Source organism: Cenococcum geophilum (assembly GCF_001692895.1).
Source record: "Cenococcum geophilum 1.58 unplaced genomic scaffold K441scaffold_55, whole genome shotgun sequence".
In the NCBI taxonomy this organism is placed as follows: domain Eukaryota; kingdom Fungi; phylum Ascomycota; class Dothideomycetes; order Gloniales; family Gloniaceae; genus Cenococcum; species Cenococcum geophilum.
In genome coordinates, this window is record NW_027137613.1 from 695,408 (window position 1) to 716,428 (window position 21,021).

Here is a 21,021-nt window from a genome sequence, read left to right on the forward strand (position 1 = left end):
GAATACCACTCTTAATAACTTAATATTGTTTATACACCTCAATTGCAGGTACTGTTCACGATAAAGAGAAGCCGTGTCTGGTGTTAGACACCACGACTTCGGCGGCGTTAAGCTGCTTACCCACAGCCCCAACCCCTCGTAGATTCGCCATTCCTTCTCTATTAATAGACGCCACGACGGACAGGAGGTGGAGACCTCAAAATTACTACCAGGTGGAATACCAGGGTGGAGCCTGCAGATTGTAGATGGTACTTGTTGCATAGGATTCAATATATGGAAGAACTCCCGGGTTGTATACAGAGAGACGGCCTGTCGGGGCTTGGCTTTCGCCGGTCAGATCACGTAATTTTGAGAAAACACCGATCGCCGGCCACAGCCCACTTAGTTCCCATAAATAACTGTCCTATCACCTTTCCCTCACTCACTTTTTGCGAATGCCGAAGATATACGCCATTCCTTACAACCAGAATTGCCCCTATGCAAGAGGCTAGGTTCCTCAGCTTCGAGGCTTTACTCAGCCGAAAGTGCCTTTCTGACCATTATGTGCATTTAAGAACCGGAACACGGCTGACGGTCCTGCCCTGAAGAAAACCTAAATGAAATACTCTTGACATATAAGTATTATCATAGTATACATTAGAGCACTCTCCCCTCCTAAACCGCCACTTCCAACTTCATTGCAAAACTCGTTCTTATTTGTCATATCGCCTAACAGCAACGGCAGGTTGGCTCCTAATCTTGTCTAACTATTCGTTGCTATTCTCTTCCATTTTGTTCTCAGTAGCGCTGAAGGTTTATTTGTCTTAAAACCCTATTCTCATCGAAGGCCCTCGACATGGTCGGCCTCGGCACACACCCAATCCGGAAGCTGAAAGAGAAACCGAGCCTTAGCCGAGACAACCGTACATCGTTTGCGAATGAATATTGGAAGGGCATTCGTGTGAAGTTCGCCATTCAAGCAGCAGCTGGAGGCCTCGCTTTCATGCTACTCTTCCTCGCATGCCTATCATACCTCTACGGATCACTTTACAAATCACACGACAAATACCATAACCTACATGTCCTCGCAGTCGACTACGATAGTGGTGTCATAGGTCAGGCTTTGTCTATAGCATACGAGCAACTAAAAGGGCCTGGATTCCCCACACTTTACTTTCATCTGCCAGAGGACTTTCCAACACAGTCTGACGTTTATCGCAGCGTACGCGACGGACATTATTGGGGCGCAATTTATTCAACCAAGGGTGCTTCCGCACGCCTAACGGCCGCTATACAAGATGGCCAGACGGCTAACATGTACGATGCTAGCAACGCATTGCACTGGGTATGGAACCAGCAATATTACTCGACATTTGCACAGGGTGCCATTCAAGCCAATATGCAACAGCTCGTAGGAGCTGTTCGAGTAGCCTATACAAAATTAAACGGGACAGGTGCTTTTCCGTATGTTGCCCAATCAAGTCCTGCAGCTGTTCAAGCATTCCTCAACCCAATTGCAGCCACTGTCCAGAATGTTAAGGCAAATCCACAAGGATCGATCGTCTTCTTCGGTACTGTCTCAATGGCTATGCCTGTTCTGCAGCAGTTTTTCTTCCTCCTTGCTCTCAACGGTGTCTGTCGTCAACATCAAATCTACAGCAAGATGACCATTCTCTCTAGCATAATGGTCCGTAGAATGTGTGGTCTCCTCTACTCTTTGGGTGCCGCTTTGGTGCAGACAGTGTACTACTGGGCCTTTGGTGATGGTTGGGATGTCAATGCCACCCAATTCGTCCTGACATGGATGGCCCTTTGGTTACTTATGAATATCCACTTTCTCTTTCTGGATGCTATATCTGCAATCTCCCCTTTACCGGCCATGCCATTCGTAGTTCTCATTTGGGTGTTCCTGAATATTTCAACCACCATCGGGCCGCTTGAGGTACAACCGGGCTTCTACCGCTGGGGTATTTGTTTGCCCGCTCATAACGCTTATTCTGTCCTTGTTACGATTTGGTCTGGCGGCGGAGATAATAGACTTTACCGTGCCCTACCTATCATGTTTTCTTGGTGGATTGTGGGAAATATGATCTCGATAGCTGCGCATTTACGTGCTTGTCACTTGGCCTTCAAATTTGATGACAACGAAGAGACGAAGAAGCATGACGAGTACTCAGTTACGTCATCTCAAGAAGACTTTAACAAAGAAAAGCAGAAACCTTCCGTCGGCGATGGTACCGCCGATTATGGGCTGACACGAGGGAAGAGCATAAAAGAAAGGGCTTTACAGCAAAGGCAGATTTACGGACCTTCCGTACCGCCACCTTTCGCGTAGCGATTACGATCTTATCATATGCGATTGTTAGATATCCGACAACGCCAAATCTCTAACCTGTAAAATAATATATATGTTAGCATCTACATATTCCCTCTCTTGTTTAGATTTTTTGACTGGCGCGTTTATGATTTTCGCAATAACCCCGCCACCCATGCCCCACGCTCAATCTTTCCACTGTTCCCCTCAGTGTGTAGTACTGTAAGCATTCTGACAACCAAATGTCGACTGGATCTAAGGTTACACGCGCAATGTTGTTTTATTCTCACCATTCATACTCTCTGCTGCAGTTCTGACTACGCATTCGACTACGAATTGTTGTTCATTAAAGCATTGCCCCATCATGTCGAGAATATATCGTCACCCAATGAAGGTTGATGTCTCCTAATATAGACCTTCTCACCTTACTTTTCAGTACGTCAGGCTCCTCAGTCAACTACTCCAGCCCCTCTATTAACCAAGCCACATCAGACTCCGAACACTGCACAGCGCAAGAAGACACGCTTCTCCACCTCGAAGCCGCCAACTCGTCAAACGTAGTTACGAAATCCACCCTCCGGGCCCTTGCCGAGCACATCACCCATGCTTTGCGCAGCCGCTTTGGCATCGGCCCCTCCGGCCCCAACAAGGATGTCGTGGTTGTCATGACGGGCGGGCAGCCGCTTTCTACGGTATCATTGCCGCAGATGGTGTTTTCTTCGCTGCGAGTCCTTCGTAGACGGCTGCAGAACTGGCGAAGTAGATCAGACAGGGGAAGAGTAAGCTGGTTATTTGCAGCCCGGATTTGCAACAGGTTGTCGTTGAGGCGGCACGGATGTGTGGAATAGGGCCCGACAGGGTCTTAGTGCTGCAGTTAAGTCTAAAGTGGGGCTGAATAGCGTGCAAGGTGGATTTGGAGCTCATTGTACACAAGGGGAGGAGCTGGCATGGGGAAGGATCACGGATCCGGAGGAATTGAAAACGAGCTTGATCGTGTTGCTTTATAGTTCCGGGACAACAGGTGTGCCAAAAGGTATAGGATTTCTCTAGCGGTTCGATTCATTTCCCACGAAGCAGGACGTGAAGCTAACATTAGCGCTAAGGCGTGATGCTCTCCCTAGTCTGCGAGTTATACATTCCGTCCGTACAAGGTCGCGAATGGGCTGCCCGTGAAATAGCGGCCGGCGGAACCTTGATCGAATATCGAACTCTCGCCCATTTATCCGTCGCCCATATTGCTGGCGTATTTGCCTACCTCATTGCGCCCTTCTACTCCGCGGGCGCTGTCTACTGTATGCGCAAATTTGAGTGGAAATCCTTTCAACGCCACATGAAAGAGCTCGAAATAACAGCTTTATATACAGTCCCTTCGATATACCTCCGTATTGCAAAGCCACCTGATGTCACTGGGCAGTTCGAGACCCTGGAGGTAGCGGTGACAGGCGCGGCACCCATGGATGCGGAACTGCAGATGGCAGTAAATGCGAAGCTGGGCAAGGGCAGAACGTATATTAGTCAGACATGGGGTTTGAGTGAGACGACAGGGGCAGTTACTGCAATGCTTCGAGGTGAAAGTAATGTTACCGGAAGCGTTAGCCTAATTCTGCCGAATATGGATTTGAGAATTGTATTGGAACGTATGTGCTCTACGCTAACACTCGATAGTCTGCTATGCTGTTTTCTTATTTCAGCTAACGGCGTTTAGTGTGTCGAGCCTGGTGAGCCTGGTGAAGTTCTTGTTCGTGGACCGCTTGTTACCCAAGGCTATTATGACAATCCAACGGCGACGAAAGAATCATTCCACGACGATTGGTTTTGCACTGGAGACAGAGCTGTTGACCGAGGTGGAAAATTCTATATTGTGGACCGTAAGAATGTGAGGTTTTGGAGACCACGTTGATGCAGTAGCTGTGGCTGACAGAATGCATTCAGGAACTCATTAAATATAAAGGTCTACAGACCGTACCTGCAAATCTTGAGAATACGAGTATACGCTTATTACGCACCCCAAAATTCAAGAGGCTGCTGTTGTTGGAGTGCCAATACCTGGAGGTTCTGAGGTTCCTTGTGCATATATTGTAGCAGATCTGGCACATGTTACCAAAGAAGAAATTCACGAGTATATTAGTAAAAGAATGGCACCTTACAAGCAGTTAAGAGGAGAGATTGTGTCCGAAGACGAGTTGCCAAAAAATGCAGTCGGCAAACTTTTGAGAAGAGAGTTAGGAGAACGCGCTAAAAAGGAATTGTAGCAGGTGTCTGCGGAATTATGATTGAGGGATCTCGGTTGCTTTATGGAACCAGACATTATAGCTAATAAGGTAATTATAGATCTTCAGCGTGGAAATTTCTTAGGCCTCAGGATGCATTACCAGCCGGATATATAATGAAGAGTCTCATTTAGCAATTTCATTATTTATAATATAACTCCTAGAGTAATGAGCTTTGATCCAATGGCTACATTCTAGCTTTGAGTGACCATCCAAGCCTTAGCATACACGTCCATCCGCGCCACCATGCCAATTCTCTTAGGCTCCCATCCCAAAAGAGTTTTCGCCCTTCCCGAGCTCGAGTTAATGGAGCAGTTCATCGCAATGGCGAATAGATCGTCTTTGGATCCCTTCAGCTCCACTTTGCCCTTGCAACCCATGGCCTTCGCCGCAGACTCCAAGATAATCTTCATGCTTTCCGTACTCGAGACTAGATCAAAAACGGGATAGATCCCTGTGCCTGATATGAGGGGTAGCTTCTCAACAGCTGCGTGTAGGCCGGTGGCAACGTCTTCAACGTGGATAAGGCCAGGCATGCTATCCTCGTCTGCTGCAACGCCCACGACTTCTGCTCCGCTCTTCGCAGCTCGCAATAAAGGTGTGAACAGGGCTGTCCAGATCGCTCCTGCACCTCCGTAAACTAGACCCGGCCTGACAACGACCGTATCCAGCACATCCGACGCCCCAAGGACTGCCTGCTCCAGCGCAGGCCTCCAAGCAACCAGCTGTGGTGGCTGTGTCGGTGAATGTTCAACGCCCACAGGCTGCAGATCCGACACCTCTCTGTGCGATGAGCCATGCACCCAAACACCGCTCGTGTAAACAAAACCCAGTTTAGGGGTTCTGATGCCGGCCTTCTTCGCTACTTCCAACCTCTCCTGCCCAACCTTCTTGAGGTCCTCCAGGATCTTGTAGCTCTCTGCATAAGCACCAGCGGCATCTATAACCACGTCGATGTGCTCGGATGAGATAAGGGAGAGGTATTCGGCAGAGTTTGAAACATCTCCAACCACAGGAACGATCTCGAGCGAGGTGAGGAGGGCGGCCTTTTCAGAGTTGCGCGCAAGGCCATAGACGATGTAGCGGCCACTACGGAGAAGGGAGAGCGCAAGTGCACGGCCGATATAGCCAGTAGCACCAATAACTAGGACTTTAGACATTGTAAATTGGTGTTGGGTGTTGGGTGGTTGCTTTGTTTGAAAGCGGTTCTGCTGACTATAAAGGAAGACTCTGGGTTATTCGAGGCGGCAGCGGGGTGTTTAATTAGTATTCGTACGGTTTGCAGGCCGTAAAGGTGGGAAATGTTGATGTACTGTAGTTTAATCAATGATAATATCTTCTGGAAGTGTCAAAGTAGCTTTGAATGTTAGCTGTTGAAGTGCTTGGATGCATCTACCATGGACGCTGGCGCCATGTCTTTATATACTGTAGGGTCAGCCTCCATATCACCGTTATGGCCGGGGTAGCAGAGCGGGTAAAATGATGTAAAGAATGCAGAGATAGAGGTTGAGTAGACAGATTCGGGGTTTAGGTGTTGCAGTACGGAGGCAAGGCAGGGCCGACCGGATCTAACCACTAACATCCTTTTTAAGGCCGAAGTCAGCAAAGCCCCGAAACTCTCAACACCACCAAGATGCTGATTGGTCCGCTCGATGAAGATTGGGTCAAGACTAGATCAAGGCTTGATCATTTCCGTCGACTAAATCTACATCCTCGTCGCCAGAGTCACCACGCTAGCTGCTTTGGCCCAATTTGGAAGTCAACACCATACGGAACATCGTCACTTCTGCAGTCGCTCTTGCATCGAAAGCCCTTAAGTCCGCTAAAATACGGGCGCGTGCCACTCCTCTCTATCTTAACCAATCTCGGTCTTCCTATGCTATCCTCCAGTCATTGCCCCCACTCGTCTTTCCCGTCTGTCTCGATACTGGTCCTTGTGAGCTGCTTACGAAGTATGGACTGATGATGTGTTCATGACAAATCTTATTAAAGTAATCTACCATTTATGTGGCTTTCTATCATACCTATCGTTACGCAACGCATACAACCGCGCCAATTCCAACAGCAATCAAGACCAACCTTCCCCGCCCCCAGGTTCTCCCCGCCGTGCTGGTAAGTCTTGACGTAGGAATAGCATTGACAATTCCGGAGGAGACAGAACTCATTCACGCGACTGTCGTGGTAACTGCCGAGCTTGGAAGCGCAGTGCTCGTGCTCGTGCTGGCGGTGCTTGTTACCGTGCTCGACTTCTTTGTTCCCGACTGTGCGGCGCCTGGATTTGTTGAAGTCGGATTCGGCGTTAACACTGCATTCGAACCTAGTAACCAGCCAATGTTCGCTATAGCCGCCCGGCTGTCTCATACGGTCACGGAAACCCTGCCATTCGATCCGATTGGGATGGCGGTGATGGTGGAGTTGACGGTTTCTGGTGTGCCGTCGTTGCTCGATTCGTAGCTGATGCCATTCCAGGTTGTGCCGCTCAGCAAATCAGCGCCGTCAGCAGTAAGATAGGATAGGTGGAGATTCTGGTTAGAATAGTCCGGAAGAGATAGAGAGAATGTGAGACTGCCTTTCCCGGTGTCGGACGCGTTCGCTGGGAGCGCATAGGCGGCGTATGCTCGGAACCGTCAGACCGCGGAACCTGCTCAGCGGACGCCATCCCCGGGCTACAGCACGTTCTGACATGGTCGCCTCGCAGTACGGAGGACGGCGCAAAATTGAATTTCCCCTTCAAATCCAGAACGGCCAACGACTGAGTAACCCGACACCAAACTACTTCAAAGACCTGTGATTGTGCTAAGTATGGCTCAAGAGGTATTTGATTCGAAGGTTTTGAGTGGGGCCATTCGCTTTCCTCTTGACCTTTCGACCAAATTTTCAACGCTAAAAGACATACTGACTGCAGAAACCTTGTCCTGTAAGCTGTGCTGGCAGCAAACCGCTTAAGGATTTGAGTTTAGGTTGAGCAGAGTGCTGTCAGATTGAGTTTGTCATTGGTGGTCTTATGCTGCGGCATGATGACATGATATTAGTCATTTTCTTCTCCTCTAAAGCGTCGACTGTGAGCCTGATGCTGTCAAAGCATTCAAAAGACCTCTTTTTTGGTCAATTTTGCTCAGACACTAGCAATCATCAAAAGTGCCAGCATCGAGATCTGCAAATCTCTAACAGAATGAGTGACATTGTTGCAACAATAAAGCGCATCAATGCCAACTCCTTCACGAGCGAGGAGAGGAAGGAGTCAGCCATCGAGGCACGAGTTCTTCTATCCCGCATTGAATCACAATGGGATACTGCCTCACGCCTAATCTTGACCACTCCGACGCTGATGGCATCTGAAGGTTGCAACTGACATAGGGCTCTTTCGGAAGTGGTTGCAGAAGAACGATGGCTGCGAAAGCTCTACGGGTGAGCTATCTGGCCTCGTCGAGTGTGATCCTGTGCTTTTCAAGCGTCTGATTTGGCACCTGGGAACTACCAACATATTGAGGGTCGACAAGAATGGTCTATACCAGATGGCGCCATTCACAACCGGCCTCGTCAAGGAGGATCTCTCATCGATGGTCGACTACTTCATCCAGGTGGGCATACCGACATCTCTCCACCTATCAAAATTTCTCAAGGATATAAAGTACCAAAACCCGCCTGGAAATGAGAACGACTGCTTTAAGCACTACAGCAGTGGTCAGAGCATTTGGGAGTACCTCGCGGCAATCCAGCGGTTGCCGAGAACCTTGGTCGGTATACAAAGGCAACCGGGTGCAAGTGAGGAAACTTCTCTGAGATCTACCCCTGCAAAAGTCTCAGTTGTGGAAAAGATGAACCCTTGGTTGTTGATGTCGGCCGAAGTATTGGACACGACGTTCAAGCGTTCAAGGCCAGGTATCCAAGCACAACGGGACGACTGGTGCTTCAAGAAATCTGGTCATTCTTCTCGGCTATCATCTGGGGCTAAGGCTCTAGGCAACCACGTGCTGGCTCCACATTCTTCACTTGCAAACTTTCATCCCTAAGTTATCCCTCACAATGTCAGCACCCACTCCAGACAAAAAGACCTTTACAGGGTCGTGCCACTGCGGCTTTATCAAATACAAAGCAGCCCTTCCAGCCACCGACACACCTGCCGCCACCCGCTGCAATTGCACTGTCTGCCTGAAGCAAGGTTTCACCGCACTACGACTCACGCCAGACGATTTCACGTTGATTTCACCCGCTTCTCTATCCGAGGTCAAGGACTATCAAATGAGATCCAAGGACGTCCATAAGTACTTCTGCGACAAGTGCGGGATCCACGTTATTGGGGCCGGGAAATACGAGTACGAGGGCGCTGTGCATGAGTTCTTCTCCTTGAATATTTTGACGCTCAATCAACCGCAGGAGGGGTTGGATTTGAGTAATTTCAAGATACAGTACTGGGACGGAAGGAACGACAATTGGCGGGGCGGGATGAAGGATGTTCCATGGCCCGGTGGGTGTATTTGAGTTGGATATATGAACAATGATCTGGTCTCTGGGCTGTGTCTGTTGCCAGAGGCGAGGCTCACTCGATACTTCCCAGAGATCATTAAGGCGTTCTTATATTGGACTACTTACTTCGAGTCCTCTCTCGCTTCCTCCCTTCTGCCGAAACGGCAGTTAGTGACGTCATGTGAGGTTCTTTCCCCAGCCTTCGCCGTCTGACCTTTCTCATCAAGATATAATTATCCTCCTCCTCTTTACACACTCCACATTCTCTAGATTTTGGTTCCTTAATTAATGTGGAATTCTACCCGTAATAGTGAAACGCTGGTGGTCCGTGTTTCCCTTTAAATTAACTAAAGATTGGCTCCTATAATAAATCGAAATTCGCCAACCACGGCATTAGAATGTGAGATATAACTACTGTTTATAGGATTGCTTGGTATAATGGCTGAACCAAAAGGTAAGTATGGTGAGTAGGGCGGCACTTGCTCACACAATATCACGATAATTGGATACTTTGACTACGACGCTTATAGACCTGTTGTTTCTCTTTGTGGCAGCCTTCCCTGCTATCTTACTTGCTTAGGATCTAGGTAGGCCTTACCCTCTTCTAGATCCACTCCTGTCCTCTATATCAATCCTTAACCACTTATCTTACATTAAGGGTTTTAATGAGCCATAATGGTGCCTTAACAATATCCTCTTTGTTGACTTTTCAGATACCACTATATAAGAAATCTACTATTGTGCATCCGTCCTAAAAACGCACCTAGTCTATGCTCACGAGGGCCACGGCCGGGTATTTACAGAATTTATTTAACCAGTTCCGCGGGCCAGCAAATTCCATTCTATACCGGATTCCGCGCCTTATCAGATTTTAGAAGCAAGATGGTTGCGATATCCGAGGTTTATTAACGACGTCACCCAGCTATACGCCGGGGGTGGTCTAGAAACGCTTGCCGGTGTTACCTACACTTATTACCTTCAAGACTCTTTCCTGGAGGCAACCCAGGTAACCAGAGATCTAGCTTTTCTAGAATCTTAATTTGATAGAATGATTAATATGTACTATCTTTGGGACAGCACCCACGATTATACTACCAATCTTTATTATCGCACTCCCTTGCTAGATGCTTAAGAATTCTGCCTTCCAGGATGTCACCGGAGGACCCGACGGTGGTGCCGTGGAAATTTGGAACGGCTTCCAGAATTTTTCCAAGATTTTTTCATGGCTTATACACGAACACGCTACGATCACCGCCAACTAGCCATTTTTGAACCCCATTATCCTTCAATGGCCGCTTGGAGTGGTTATACTTCCGACTATAGCGAACACTGTCTCCACTTAATATACGTCGATAACATGGTTACTAATTTACTTGGGATTATCCCTTTATTGTCTAATACATTCGAAATACGACCTCTTGTGCTATTTAACTGGAGCTACTTCGCAGTGGAATATCTGCGATACTATGGCACCCTCTTGTCCGTCCTATGGGATGCTAATGGTTTAGCCTACTCCAACTTCGCTTATTCTGCCGGCCTTTTAATCTATGCTAATAGAACATTAATACATAATTAATAGCCCCTATTGCCCCTTTTAATCGCCCTCCCAGACTCCACCAACTTATTAATTATCTAACTTTCCTCCATGGTTAGATACGTTAATATCCTCTCTAACTCTCCCCTCCTGATCCTCTATGAAAACGCCATAGATATATTCTTTGTCCTAGCAACAATCTTACCCATGCCGACTCTGCATATAAAACCGATGATGACCTTGTCTTCTATGGCAACCCGCCCGACAACTTATACTTTAATAATTAAACCTATAACCTTGCCAGCTGGCTAAACTTCACTCTCCCGCTGGCAAGGAATTTCTCCTCTATTACGATTGCGGTGTACCACCGTACCACGATGGTCGGCGGAACGGTATGCTGGCCTGTCCAGATAGCTTGTACTTTATGTTTCCAACGGTACGGCCAGTACTGGACTGAACATGAGTATGAATATCTCCAACGATGACAGTCTAGTCGTGTAACGTACGCTATGGACAACATGCCAGCTGAATGCGCGGAACACGCTCTCTTTTAATGAATCTGTTACAGCAGATGCTCTGTCTCTCTATCTAGTGAACACCATTTACTACGCAGTTGGGATTGTTGAAGTTGAAATCTGGATCCCAGCCAATCCTGGCTCGAGATATGAGGCTGAGGACGGCCTGATTGGCTTTAGCAGCCGGGGCGGGAGTATTGGGATATGGAGGCGATATCACGGTGGGAGTCTACTAGGTGCAACCTTTTTTAAAACTCCAGCCACCGCATCAACTATCGGGATCACCATTGAAATAAAGGATTTGGTTCAGGATAGCTTGATAGCAACCACAAAACGGCTTTGAGTATATTAGTGCCTGGAATCAGCATGATTGTTTCTATTTTATTGGAGTTTCAACAGTCTCCATCACTTTGGATGATCTTGTAGACTTAGACAACACCAACTTGGAATTTAAGTATTGGGAAAGTCGGGTGGCGGATGGACTAGCTGCGGGCTTACCTTACGTGTCGCGGGAGATGTGTAGCGTTGACCCAATTTGCATCCATGGCATTACAGTTGCGATAATTTTGGAGCATCGCTATGGACCCTCAACTTCTTCATGTACACGGCTTCCCTGAATATTTCGTCAGTGCAAATGCATATTACAGATGATTCCAACGCAAGTGCTTGGCAGCCCATCGATGTATGGTAACGGCCCTTTTGTCAAACCCATGTATTATGCCCATGCTGCTGTCGCGCAACTGATCGGAAATGGAAACGGGACCACCCAGATAGGAGTTCTCAACACCAACAGTGTTCCATCAGCCTATGCCGGACGAATTGGGGGGTCGTTATTTAAATAGGCATTGGTCCGCCCCGTCGTTCGATGCGCGTGTCTGCGGCTTTAGGAGTCCTGGCTACATTAATCATGACAGAAATACTTAGCAGTGCGTCATCATCACACAGGAGACAAAGATTCGAGACGTTTGGACATGTTCGGCGAAAGAATTCCGTAAATTCGTCCGCAACGGCTTTCTGGACCCTCAGCCACGGGCGAATTCGGCAAACTCCGAGGGGAGGGGGCGGGTTACCTCATCTAGACGGGACGAAAGCCCCCTCTCAATACCATATATAGACTTCTTTAATCCCTGCGTGGAATAGAGCTCATATTCATCCTACTTCAGCTGTAAACTCGGCGCCCAGACTATTTTCACCATTCATCAATTTACTTCGTTGTATTGTGTACTTTCACTTAGCAGATTTCATCTCACTTCTACGCTTGTTGCATCAATCGCATATATCGCCTCCATCTAATCCGATTGCTCTGATCCATCGCTTTATCAACATCATGGGCACCATCTGGAGTCAATCCTTCTTCCTACCTGAACCCGCCCTCACAGAAAAGAACCTTCCTGACCAGACCGGCAAGGTTCGCACTCCGCACTCCCCAGCCACACCCTAGCACTCGCCACACTCCCTTTTCCAACCCATGCTCACTTCAATCTTGCAGGTCCACATCGTAACTGGTGGCTACACCGGCATCGGCTTTGAGCTCGCCCAGATCCTCTATGCCAAGAACAGCACCGTATACATCGCCGGCCGCTCTTCATCCAAAGGAACCGCCGCCATTTCCGCCCTCAAAGCAGCCTGCCCTCACTCGCAAGGCCGGCTCGAGTTCCTCTCTCTCGACCTAGCGGACCTCCCCACCATCTCCAAATCCGCCGCCGAATTCACGTCGAAAGAGACGCGTCTGGACGTGTTGACGAACAACGCGGGCGTGATGGTCCCGCCCGCGGGCAGCACGACGGCCCAGGGCTTTGAGTTGCAAATGGGGACGAACTGCCTTGGCCCCTTTCTATTCACGCTGTGTTTGCTTCCTATTCTGAAGAAGACGGCCCGGACGGCAGCGCCGGGGAGCGTGAGAGTGACGTGGGCGGGGTCTTTAGGCGTTGAGGTGTTTGCCCCGAAAGGCGGCGTAGAATTTGACGAGAAGAGCGGCGCGCCTAAGGTGCTGGGATCGAGGCTGGATTATGGACAGAGCAAGGTTGGGAATGTGTTGATCGCGTCCGAGTTCGCGAAGAGGTTCAGCGGGGATGGAATTATCACTGTGGTGTGTACATCTTCGCCAACGGAAGCACTTCAATGTGTGCTTGGGCCGATAAGCTGACAGGATTATCTCCTCCACAGTGCTTCAATCCTGGCAACTTGAAGTCTGAGCTCCAGAGACATGGGAGTCGAGCACAGATATTCTTCGGAGTAAGCATCATCTGTCTTTCCTCGCCTAACGACACTCAGCTGATCCGCTATTACAGAATTTTTTGCTTTATCCCCCCATTTATGGTGGTTATACTGAATTGTATTCTGGTTGGTCGCCCGATATCACCGCGGCTCAGAATGGAAGCTACATCTGGCCTTGGGGTCGCCCTGGAACTTTGAGAGAAGAATTGGTCAATGCGATGAAAAGCAAATCCGAGGGAGGCAATGGGAAGGCGGAGCAGTTCTGGCTTTGGTGCGAGAAGGAGACGAAACCTTATATATGACCAAGGTCAAGGATCCGAAAGGCGTTCACGGGGATTTGGGGCTGTAAGTTTAATGTACAGCCTCAGCAACAGTAGTATTTCTAGGTTCGAGTTTTCTGGAGGCTTTTCCAACTTCTTTATTAAGCAGGACCCGGTCGCTCCCCTTGGTTCGAAGTAATTAAATCTTTCTACTAGACTGGAAGCTCTTAAAAAAATAAGCGTCTTTAAACCAGGCGTATATGAAACCAGTACAGCCCGGGCCCGAATGGGGAATAGAGGCACAAATAGTAGCTGGCAGACGTAGAGTTCATCGATTGGGCAAGTCCGAAGACTTTCGGTATGCTCATTCCATCTTCCATTCGGGACCGAGCCACACAAGTTTCTTTCTTTTGCCACTCCGTGTCTTGATTAGCTCGAGTCCACTCTAAAATTCTCTAGAAGTTCCTCTTCGTATCCGTCATGAGCCTTGGTTGAATGGAATCAACATTTTCTTAGAAAAATTTTGGTAACATCCTCGTCGTCTTCTGAGAAGGCTATCATGCAGTCAAGCCGCGCCTTAGGGAATTTCCGGTCACAAATAATCCTGTCGGACCACTTCCTCATTTTCGGGGCCCAGAGTGACTGCATAAATGTGTGAGATTTGTGGAATCGTTTCCTCAGTTGTTCTTCCACGGCGGGTTCATTCGTGCGGTTTGTGAGGGTGACATGGGTGTCGAAAACTACTCGTGTCAGGTGGATGTGGTATCTTGCGGCCGGCCATATCAGCCCCTGGGGGTAATTCTCAGAAAAGTTTCGAGGTGAGATGCGGTCGGAACTATCAAAGAAGATAACTCTCTGGCAGTAGAAGTAGAACGAGTTTGCCGCATAGAAAATAGAAGATGCCTCTTCGTGGATCTGTTTGCAAGTTTGAAAGAGCCGGGTAGCAGGTATATTTGACTCCGGCCTAACGTATCCTTCAAAGATGAGAACTCGACAGTATATGTTGTTGCGAATCTCTGGCGGCAGGTCCAAAAAGCTGACTGCACTATCATTTGCACGGGGGCTTACGGGCATGGTCCTTTCAACTTTGGGAGCTTCCGGTATGCATGATCCTGAATTACCCATATCTGCAGTTTGGACAAGCTTTCGTCTTGAAGGGAAACACGGAACTGTTGGACATGATCCTGAATTACCCATATCTGCAGTTTGGACAAGCTTTCGTCTTGAAGGGAAACACGGAACTGTTGGAGAGACGTGAGGACACGAACAGGCAGCAGAATTATCGTCTGATTTGGCCTTGGAGGCCAAAACAGGTAGACAGAACAGCCACCGCAGAATAACCGGCGTCGAGGTAATTGCCATTTTTATGATTGTATGGAAGATAAAGCGGCTGGTCTGGACAATGTTGCAGAGCTATGCTGGAGGTGTAGAGGTGCTGCCTGTAGGTGGTAGTCGTTCGGTTGCAAAAGCGTCAGATTGAATCTGAACTGAAAGTCCGGCAGAAAGAACGCGTCTGTGGCTCTACGGGTTGCACGGACGTGTGTAATCTAAAGCCTTTAGATTCAAATGAGCGGCTCCGAGCTCCTGATTCAAGACCTCAGTTCAGATTCTATCCCTTAACCCGCTGGCGTCCACGGAGTAAGTGGTCCGTGCAGAACACCAAATCCAAACAAACGCGTACAGTCGATTGCGTTAATCTAATTGGCTGATTCTTATCGATAATGCGTGGACGAATTTCAGCGGGTTAAGGGATATATGGCAAAGTGCGCCTGATTTAAGCGTGTTTTTTAGGCGGTCAGAGGAACATCAAAATTTTGTGGCTGAAGTTAAGCTGAACTGGAATTCAACCGAACAGCCGCCTCAGAATTAGATTGGAGCTCCAGATCAACTCTATTCTCTAATCTAAACTTGCAACCGAACGACCCCTTAGATTTTCGGCAATTTTCCAAGGCTGCACCTCATGTGTATCCAATTTCACCACCTGAATATGGTGTATGCCGTGGGCATATCACGAAATAAGTGTCTTGATTGATGAATCCAAAAGGGTAGCTCCCTGGGCGTTCAATAGCTAACTACAACTCCGGCAAAAGAAAGCGAAGGGGTCGAGCCATTCAAAGGGCAGCATAAAACTCTCACTAGCCAGCAGTCGCTAACTCGAATTCCATCTTCCATTCGAGGTTATTATCCTCAAATTCGTGTTGGTACCAGGCGATATCTGTCTCTCCCATAGCTTCCAGTTTCAGCGCCTCACCCAGCACATGGAAAAAGCTTGAGAGGACGCCTCGAATTTCCGAGTCGATATCCGCGTAATAGATATTACCTCGGCGGCCTGCGCAAATTCGCTTTCGTGCCGCGACAATGAATGCCTCCAATGTCTTACCACTAGCGCAAGTACCCCTCTCGGAGGAGCAGAAGTGCGCTTGGAAAGGCGAGAGACGTCAATTATATCTCCGAAGGATTGCCCATTATTGACTCAAACGTTGAATGAGGCTGAGTCACGGCAATCTCACTGGAGCTTTGATTATCGGAAGCACAAAGGCGCGAGATGGGCCAGCCATGAAACGAGACCAATGTCCAACCATGATGAGGCGGAAGACGATATAAGTAGCTTTGATGGGCTTCTTTGATGGTTGCCTTGACTATTGCCTTCGGTGTTTTGAGCTGTCTGCCAGACAAATACCAGGCGGGCAGGCTGCCAGCCACACACCGCGCCTCGCTTACAATATTAATTATGCCTAACGCAGGAAAGTTCGAAATGGGATCTCATAATAGATCCGGGTGAGAAGCACTTGGAATTCGCCTAATGGTAAAATAGCTAGTCAGATATATAAACAACTCCAAAACCGACATTCACATCTACTCTTAATTAACTACCCCATAGGTGCCGTATGGTCGTAGCAAATTACCCGGCGATTCCAGTCCTTTCATCAATGTAATTGACGCGAACTACAGCACAGCCGACTCTGATTACGACGAATTTTCTAGCTATAAAGGTTATGTTAAAGTTTTGCGTGGCGTGCTTTGGGGCAGGCTGTGCGCTTCGCTGTTTGACTTTGTCTATCTTTGGATGAGATTTGGCTCTTGGCAATGTGCATCCATTGGAGTTATATGTTGGGCTAATTATTGCCACGACAGATAGCTAAGTTGAGGAACATGGTCAAATCTTACCCAAGCGTGATTGCTTGAATTTTCCTGAAGAGGGGCTAGAACGCTGGAGAATGTGGCTGAAGCCTCAGTACCGTACTATATCAAGGTCACCGAGGATGTTCATTGAGTACGTTGCTAAGAGAATGAAGTTTTGAAGCTGATAGAACTGCTCTAATCTGAGTATAACGTCATCATAAAAATAATTTCTCCCCTTACAAGGGCTTAAAGTGGTTCAGTCTTAGGCGATCTTCAATTTACTTCCACCAAGGCCAAAGTATGCTTCATCCCTCTTAATCGGCACAATGGTCGGCGCAAAACCCACGTGTCTCAAATTCTCCGCATCCACCCCAAACATGACCTCAGCCGTACCCATCCTCCTCAACCTCGCATCCCTCAACACACATCCACCATGTAATTCTTGGTCCCACCACGGTCCCCTGACCGCATTGGCTATGGTTAAGAACGTCGTACGTCGAAACGGCAAATGGTACACAAGACAGTACACAATATCCGCGACGCTGAACGCAATCACTGCCACCAGGATTAACAGCACGATCCACATAATATACACACGCGCGATATAGACTTCCTTCGGCGCCTCACCCACCGTTGGAACGACGGCTGTACCATAGTAACCTGCGGAGGCGATAGCGGCAATGCTTTGCGCAACGGCGCCTAGAATGTTCTCGTACTGGGTTACCGACAGCGCATTGTAGAGCGCAACGAGGGGCTCGGCGATGGCAAGGTCGTACGAGTTCCAGAAGAACCACGGGACGGCGGTCATGTAGCTGTTTAGTGCGTCGAGACCGATGAGGTCGAGTGAGGTGGTGTTAGCGTTTGGTGTCGAGATGCAGTTCTGCATTGCGCTGCCGTTGAAGATGCAGGTACTTATTTGCCAGTCTAAGGAAGGAGTGCATTTGATGCGGGATATCCATTCTCCGTCGATGAAGTCAAGGCCATTGTCTGCCGTCGCGGTCACCGGGATTGCGTTATTTGCTTGCTTGTCAGAATTGAGGGCGAAGAAGGTAGTCCCACCCATAGGAATGCCTGATACAGCCCCATTGGTTGCATTGCTCCAGAAAAAGATGTTAAGGCCGAAGACTTCGCTATTTCCAAGGGTATCATCGGGCTGTACACTACCGTCAGGGAAAGTAAAGAGGACTGTAGAATTGTCCGGAAGTTTAGTGTAGGAAATATCACCACGGGCAGGTTCACAATTTGCAGCCCATTGATATGTGATGAGACCTTCATAACGTACTCCAGTTTCAAAGGAGATGTTCGCCGTTGAGATTGGTCCTAAGGTGCCAGAGCTTGGATTGAAGGTTCCGCTTTGACTGATTAGGCTTCCCTTGAACGCGCTGCCTACCAACGTGAGAAAAGTATCTGAACCGTCGTATTTCAGAATGAATGTCTCGTTACCAGAGTAAGCCATGGAGCTGGATAGCACATTGACACCTCCTGCCATTGTCGGCAAGCCCACCACAGAACTACCGGGTGTCTGCGGTGCATACGATCCCGTTGTGAGCATCAGCGTCCCAATAGGCACTAGCATCCATCCAGCACACATCAAAACGGTCTGCATAATACCATTCCACGCTGAATACTTCGTAAGCGCTGCAACAACAAAGGGGCCTCCTTGCGCATCCATCATTCGATCCAGGTCGCCAATCCTGACTGGCCTTCGGGCAGCAATAGCAAACGGGTGCAGCGACATGAAGTCATTGCTCAGCTTCCGAAGCAGCATGGCGGCTGGAGCAAGCAGCGCAGAGAGAGCTGTACCTGAATAGAACTGGTCGACCCTCAAATTCCCGGTTCGGAAAACTCTTTTATAACCAGGCAGAGTGGGGCCTCTGCAAGACCAAACGATGGCTATAAAAGTCGCATTGGTGTAGACTAAGACAGCGAGAATCGACCATACTAGACAACCACTAAAGCGATATAACTCCCTGCCTTTTCCAGCTGCTCTTGAAGGATAGTCTAAGGAAGGTGATGTGGATGTTTTGTGGATGGTAACGTTACTGGAACATCCAGATATCTCCGTTGCCGTGATAATTGGCCTTTCGGCCTGATACTGTTTGACGTTCATAATGAAAATGAGTATATGCAAGACTAGGCATTTGAAGAAAAGACCCTTCATCCTACCAATTCTTCTCTAGGCAATATATTAGTAGTGGAGACACCTGCCACAACCATCAACAAGGCAAATACTAATCAGGTATCACAGCAGTATTGCTGCGCTTCACTCTTCTAATTACGCTGGGTAATCATTGGTGTCGGGTCCAATCAGCATCACAGTCCTAGCCCAGACTGAATAGATTAATTGCAATCGGCACTCCTGGTGATTCTTTGGAAAATTAGAGATGGTCAAGCGGCCCCAAGCGAATTTTGAGATCCTTGACAGCATTCCACCCGGCGCAAAACCGGTAATCGTCCTAGTATAAGTGGATCCTCGACACGGCTAAAGTTATTGCGAGAAGAAATGATGGATGGGGAACCCGACCCACCAAGAACAAAATTCCCAGGATGTTTCATCGACTCCGAGGGAATCATACTACGGTTCTATAATATAAGGGTTTTAATAGAGGGCAGAGGTAGATCTTACGGCAGAGTTCTTGACTCGTAAGGCGACATAGCTCTCCCTAATTACCCTAATTTGGCTTAGCTCAGGGGTGCCTCACGATTGATCAAAATTGGCCACGATTAGGGACGGTTTGCAGCATATTGACGCTGGAGGTTGAGCCACACAACCGTGCACAAGGGTTACTCGGCAATATCTACCCCCATCAAAATGAGAGATTCTATATATTTTGTATAGGTAATGCGCATAGTAGAGGTAGATCTACTGCCTTGTAAAGCTGGTAATAGAGAGGGAGAAATAGAATGCAGCTTTTGATCGTGAATGGATAAAATGCGACTAGTATAACTTAAAATAGCCACGCCTGTACCAATTATTATTAGAATTTTATAATTTCTAGACCATTAGATTCGCCTTATTAAGTTCTATATTTCTATTATATAAAAAATTTCCATAACAGTTATAAATTAAGAGTTATGGGGAGAAATACACCTTAGTATAGCATTACCCATAAAAAAAAAGGGGAGCACGTACCACGTACGTTACCTCAGCGAGCTCAGACGCGATTTTTTAGCTAGCATCGGAATAACCTACGCCGTCTTCCGAATTGCAAAATCACGTCTAAGAGGGTTTGGCGAGATTTGTTAAAATCCTAAGCAAAATCCGTAAAACGGAGATTGCGGATATCTAATTTATTTATTCACATAACGCGTTATTATTAAACCCCATAGTTACTTTTTTTTTAAGACTTAGGNCTTCTAAATGGTATAAATTTTATTATATGGCTACCACTTAGTCCTAATATTAATTTTATTAAAGTTAAAAAACGCGTTATTAAAAGCCTAAGTACGTATTATATCTTATTAAATAGTTTACTAATATAGATAAAACTATACAGATATATAGATATCTACTACTTAAAGCTATTATAACACCTAGTAGGTGCTATAGTTAGGTCCTTCCTTAAAAATATCCTCCCTTAGCCTAAAGTGCCTTTACTACTACTAGACGCTATATCCGTATAGAAAACCACTATAGCTTAAAAGAAAAACACTAGTCGTTAGGGTTAGAAGACTATAGTTAAATAGGAATGCTAGTAGGTCTCGCGGAGCTTATAGGAGCTAGATAATCGTATATAGGAAGATCTTACGTCCCTAGTAGAGAGGCAGTTATAGGATGTATAAGATAAGCTTCTGGCCTTATAGGAGGCAAGTAAGGACGAATAGTTAAGCGTGATAGATAGAGCTATTAAGCTTCTATATCCGTATAGCGGATAACCTAGTTAAATTAAGGTATTAAGATAGGTAATATATAGGCGGAGGGACTTATTCCTGGCGGCGAAGATATTATAGGGTAAGAGTATAATAATGTAGGTAATTCTATTACTAATTCAAGCTTCTATTACTATTATTATATTACCTTTAAACGTAATTAAAGAGGAGTAGCTGTTAAAGATATGGGCTATTCTAGGAGCAAATCCTGTATTTATATATGCGGAGGTAATAAAAGCGTATGTGGATATCCTAAAACATATTAAGGCGGGTTAGTTTATATATATTTTAGTATTACTAGAGTTACTATTAAGTAAATAGTTCCACTATATCCTTACTTAGCCTACTTTTTACTTATATATTTCTTTAGTTATAATTAATAAGTGTTATCTAGTTACTAATTGGGGTAAGAGCTTCCGGCCCTATTATGTATAGCTCTTTAAGGTCTGATTACTGCTTAGTTTAATAGTAT

At 47.2% G+C, this 21,021-nt stretch overlaps 11 protein-coding genes across 11 annotated transcripts; 8 read left to right on the forward strand and 3 right to left on the reverse strand.

Moving 5' to 3' along the window:
- The first annotated feature begins 438 nt into the window (after positions 1 to 438).
- Positions 439 to 2,806, forward strand: K441DRAFT_619295 (uncharacterized protein). The gene is made up of 2 exons (XM_067645869.1): positions 439 to 2,728; positions 2,786 to 2,806. Exon 1 carries the CDS (start codon positions 836 to 838, stop codon positions 2,312 to 2,314), a length of 1,479 nt encoding a protein of 492 aa, XP_067499077.1. The 5' UTR covers positions 439 to 835; the 3' UTR covers positions 2,315 to 2,728; positions 2,786 to 2,806.
- Positions 2,478 to 4,545, forward strand: K441DRAFT_734946 (acetyl-CoA synthetase-like protein; the record flags this gene model as incomplete). Its single annotated transcript, XM_067654289.1, has 8 exons — positions 2,478 to 2,728; positions 2,786 to 2,985; positions 3,057 to 3,171; positions 3,201 to 3,326; positions 3,415 to 3,920; positions 3,999 to 4,161; positions 4,215 to 4,280; positions 4,313 to 4,545. Exons 1-8 carry the CDS (start codon positions 2,692 to 2,694, stop codon positions 4,543 to 4,545), a joined length of 1,446 nt encoding a protein of 481 aa, XP_067499078.1. The 5' UTR covers positions 2,478 to 2,691.
- A 115-nt stretch (positions 4,546 to 4,660) lies between these two features.
- On the reverse strand, positions 4,661 to 6,056 carry K441DRAFT_667439 (NAD dependent epimerase/dehydratase family protein). The gene has a single exon (XM_067649834.1). It carries the CDS (start codon positions 5,721 to 5,723, stop codon positions 4,758 to 4,760), a length of 966 nt encoding a protein of 321 aa, XP_067499079.1. The 5' UTR covers positions 5,724 to 6,056; the 3' UTR covers positions 4,661 to 4,757.
- A 1,940-nt stretch (positions 6,057 to 7,996) lies between these two features.
- Positions 7,997 to 8,682, forward strand: K441DRAFT_275652 (uncharacterized protein). The gene has a single exon (XM_067640904.1). It carries the CDS (start codon positions 8,079 to 8,081, stop codon positions 8,574 to 8,576), a length of 498 nt encoding a protein of 165 aa, XP_067499080.1. The 5' UTR covers positions 7,997 to 8,078; the 3' UTR covers positions 8,577 to 8,682.
- K441DRAFT_667443 (uncharacterized protein) lies at positions 8,590 to 9,045 on the forward strand (the record flags this gene model as incomplete). Its single annotated transcript, XM_067649835.1, has 1 exon — positions 8,590 to 9,045. The coding sequence occupies one exon, from the start codon at positions 8,590 to 8,592 to the stop codon at positions 9,043 to 9,045; it is 456 nt and encodes a 151-aa protein (XP_067499081.1).
- A 1,495-nt stretch (positions 9,046 to 10,540) lies between these two features.
- Positions 10,541 to 11,000, forward strand: K441DRAFT_667445 (uncharacterized protein). The gene has a single exon (XM_067649836.1). The coding sequence runs from the start codon at positions 10,676 to 10,678 to the stop codon at positions 10,874 to 10,876; it is 201 nt and encodes a 66-aa protein (XP_067499083.1). The 5' UTR covers positions 10,541 to 10,675; the 3' UTR covers positions 10,877 to 11,000.
- Positions 10,541 to 11,422, forward strand: K441DRAFT_699739 (uncharacterized protein; the record flags this gene model as incomplete). The annotated part of the gene is made up of 2 exons (XM_067653180.1): positions 10,541 to 10,956; positions 11,090 to 11,422. The coding sequence occupies exons 1-2, from the start codon at positions 10,942 to 10,944 to the stop codon at positions 11,420 to 11,422; spliced, it is 348 nt and encodes a 115-aa protein (XP_067499082.1). The 5' UTR covers positions 10,541 to 10,941.
- On the forward strand, positions 11,385 to 12,014 carry K441DRAFT_667446 (glycoside hydrolase family 79 protein). The gene has a single exon (XM_067649837.1). The coding sequence runs from the start codon at positions 11,760 to 11,762 to the stop codon at positions 11,919 to 11,921; it is 162 nt and encodes a 53-aa protein (XP_067499084.1). The 5' UTR covers positions 11,385 to 11,759; the 3' UTR covers positions 11,922 to 12,014.
- A 194-nt stretch (positions 12,015 to 12,208) lies between these two features.
- On the forward strand, positions 12,209 to 13,869 carry K441DRAFT_667447 (NAD(P)-binding protein). Its single transcript, XM_067649838.1, has 4 exons — positions 12,209 to 12,487; positions 12,569 to 13,168; positions 13,246 to 13,314; positions 13,371 to 13,869. Exons 1-4 carry the CDS (start codon positions 12,407 to 12,409, stop codon positions 13,596 to 13,598), a joined length of 978 nt encoding a protein of 325 aa, XP_067499085.1. The 5' UTR covers positions 12,209 to 12,406; the 3' UTR covers positions 13,599 to 13,869.
- On the reverse strand, positions 13,865 to 15,310 carry K441DRAFT_275706 (uncharacterized protein). The gene has a single exon (XM_067640905.1). It carries the CDS (start codon positions 14,916 to 14,918, stop codon positions 14,058 to 14,060), a length of 861 nt encoding a protein of 286 aa, XP_067499086.1. The 5' UTR covers positions 14,919 to 15,310; the 3' UTR covers positions 13,865 to 14,057.
- A 1,631-nt stretch (positions 15,311 to 16,941) lies between these two features.
- On the reverse strand, positions 16,942 to 18,789 carry K441DRAFT_708216 (uncharacterized protein; the record flags this gene model as incomplete). Its single annotated transcript, XM_067653763.1, has 3 exons — positions 16,942 to 18,086; positions 18,123 to 18,572; positions 18,723 to 18,789. 3 exons carry the CDS (start codon positions 18,787 to 18,789, stop codon positions 16,942 to 16,944), a joined length of 1,662 nt encoding a protein of 553 aa, XP_067499087.1.
- Between the last annotated feature and the right edge of the window lie 2,232 nt (positions 18,790 to 21,021).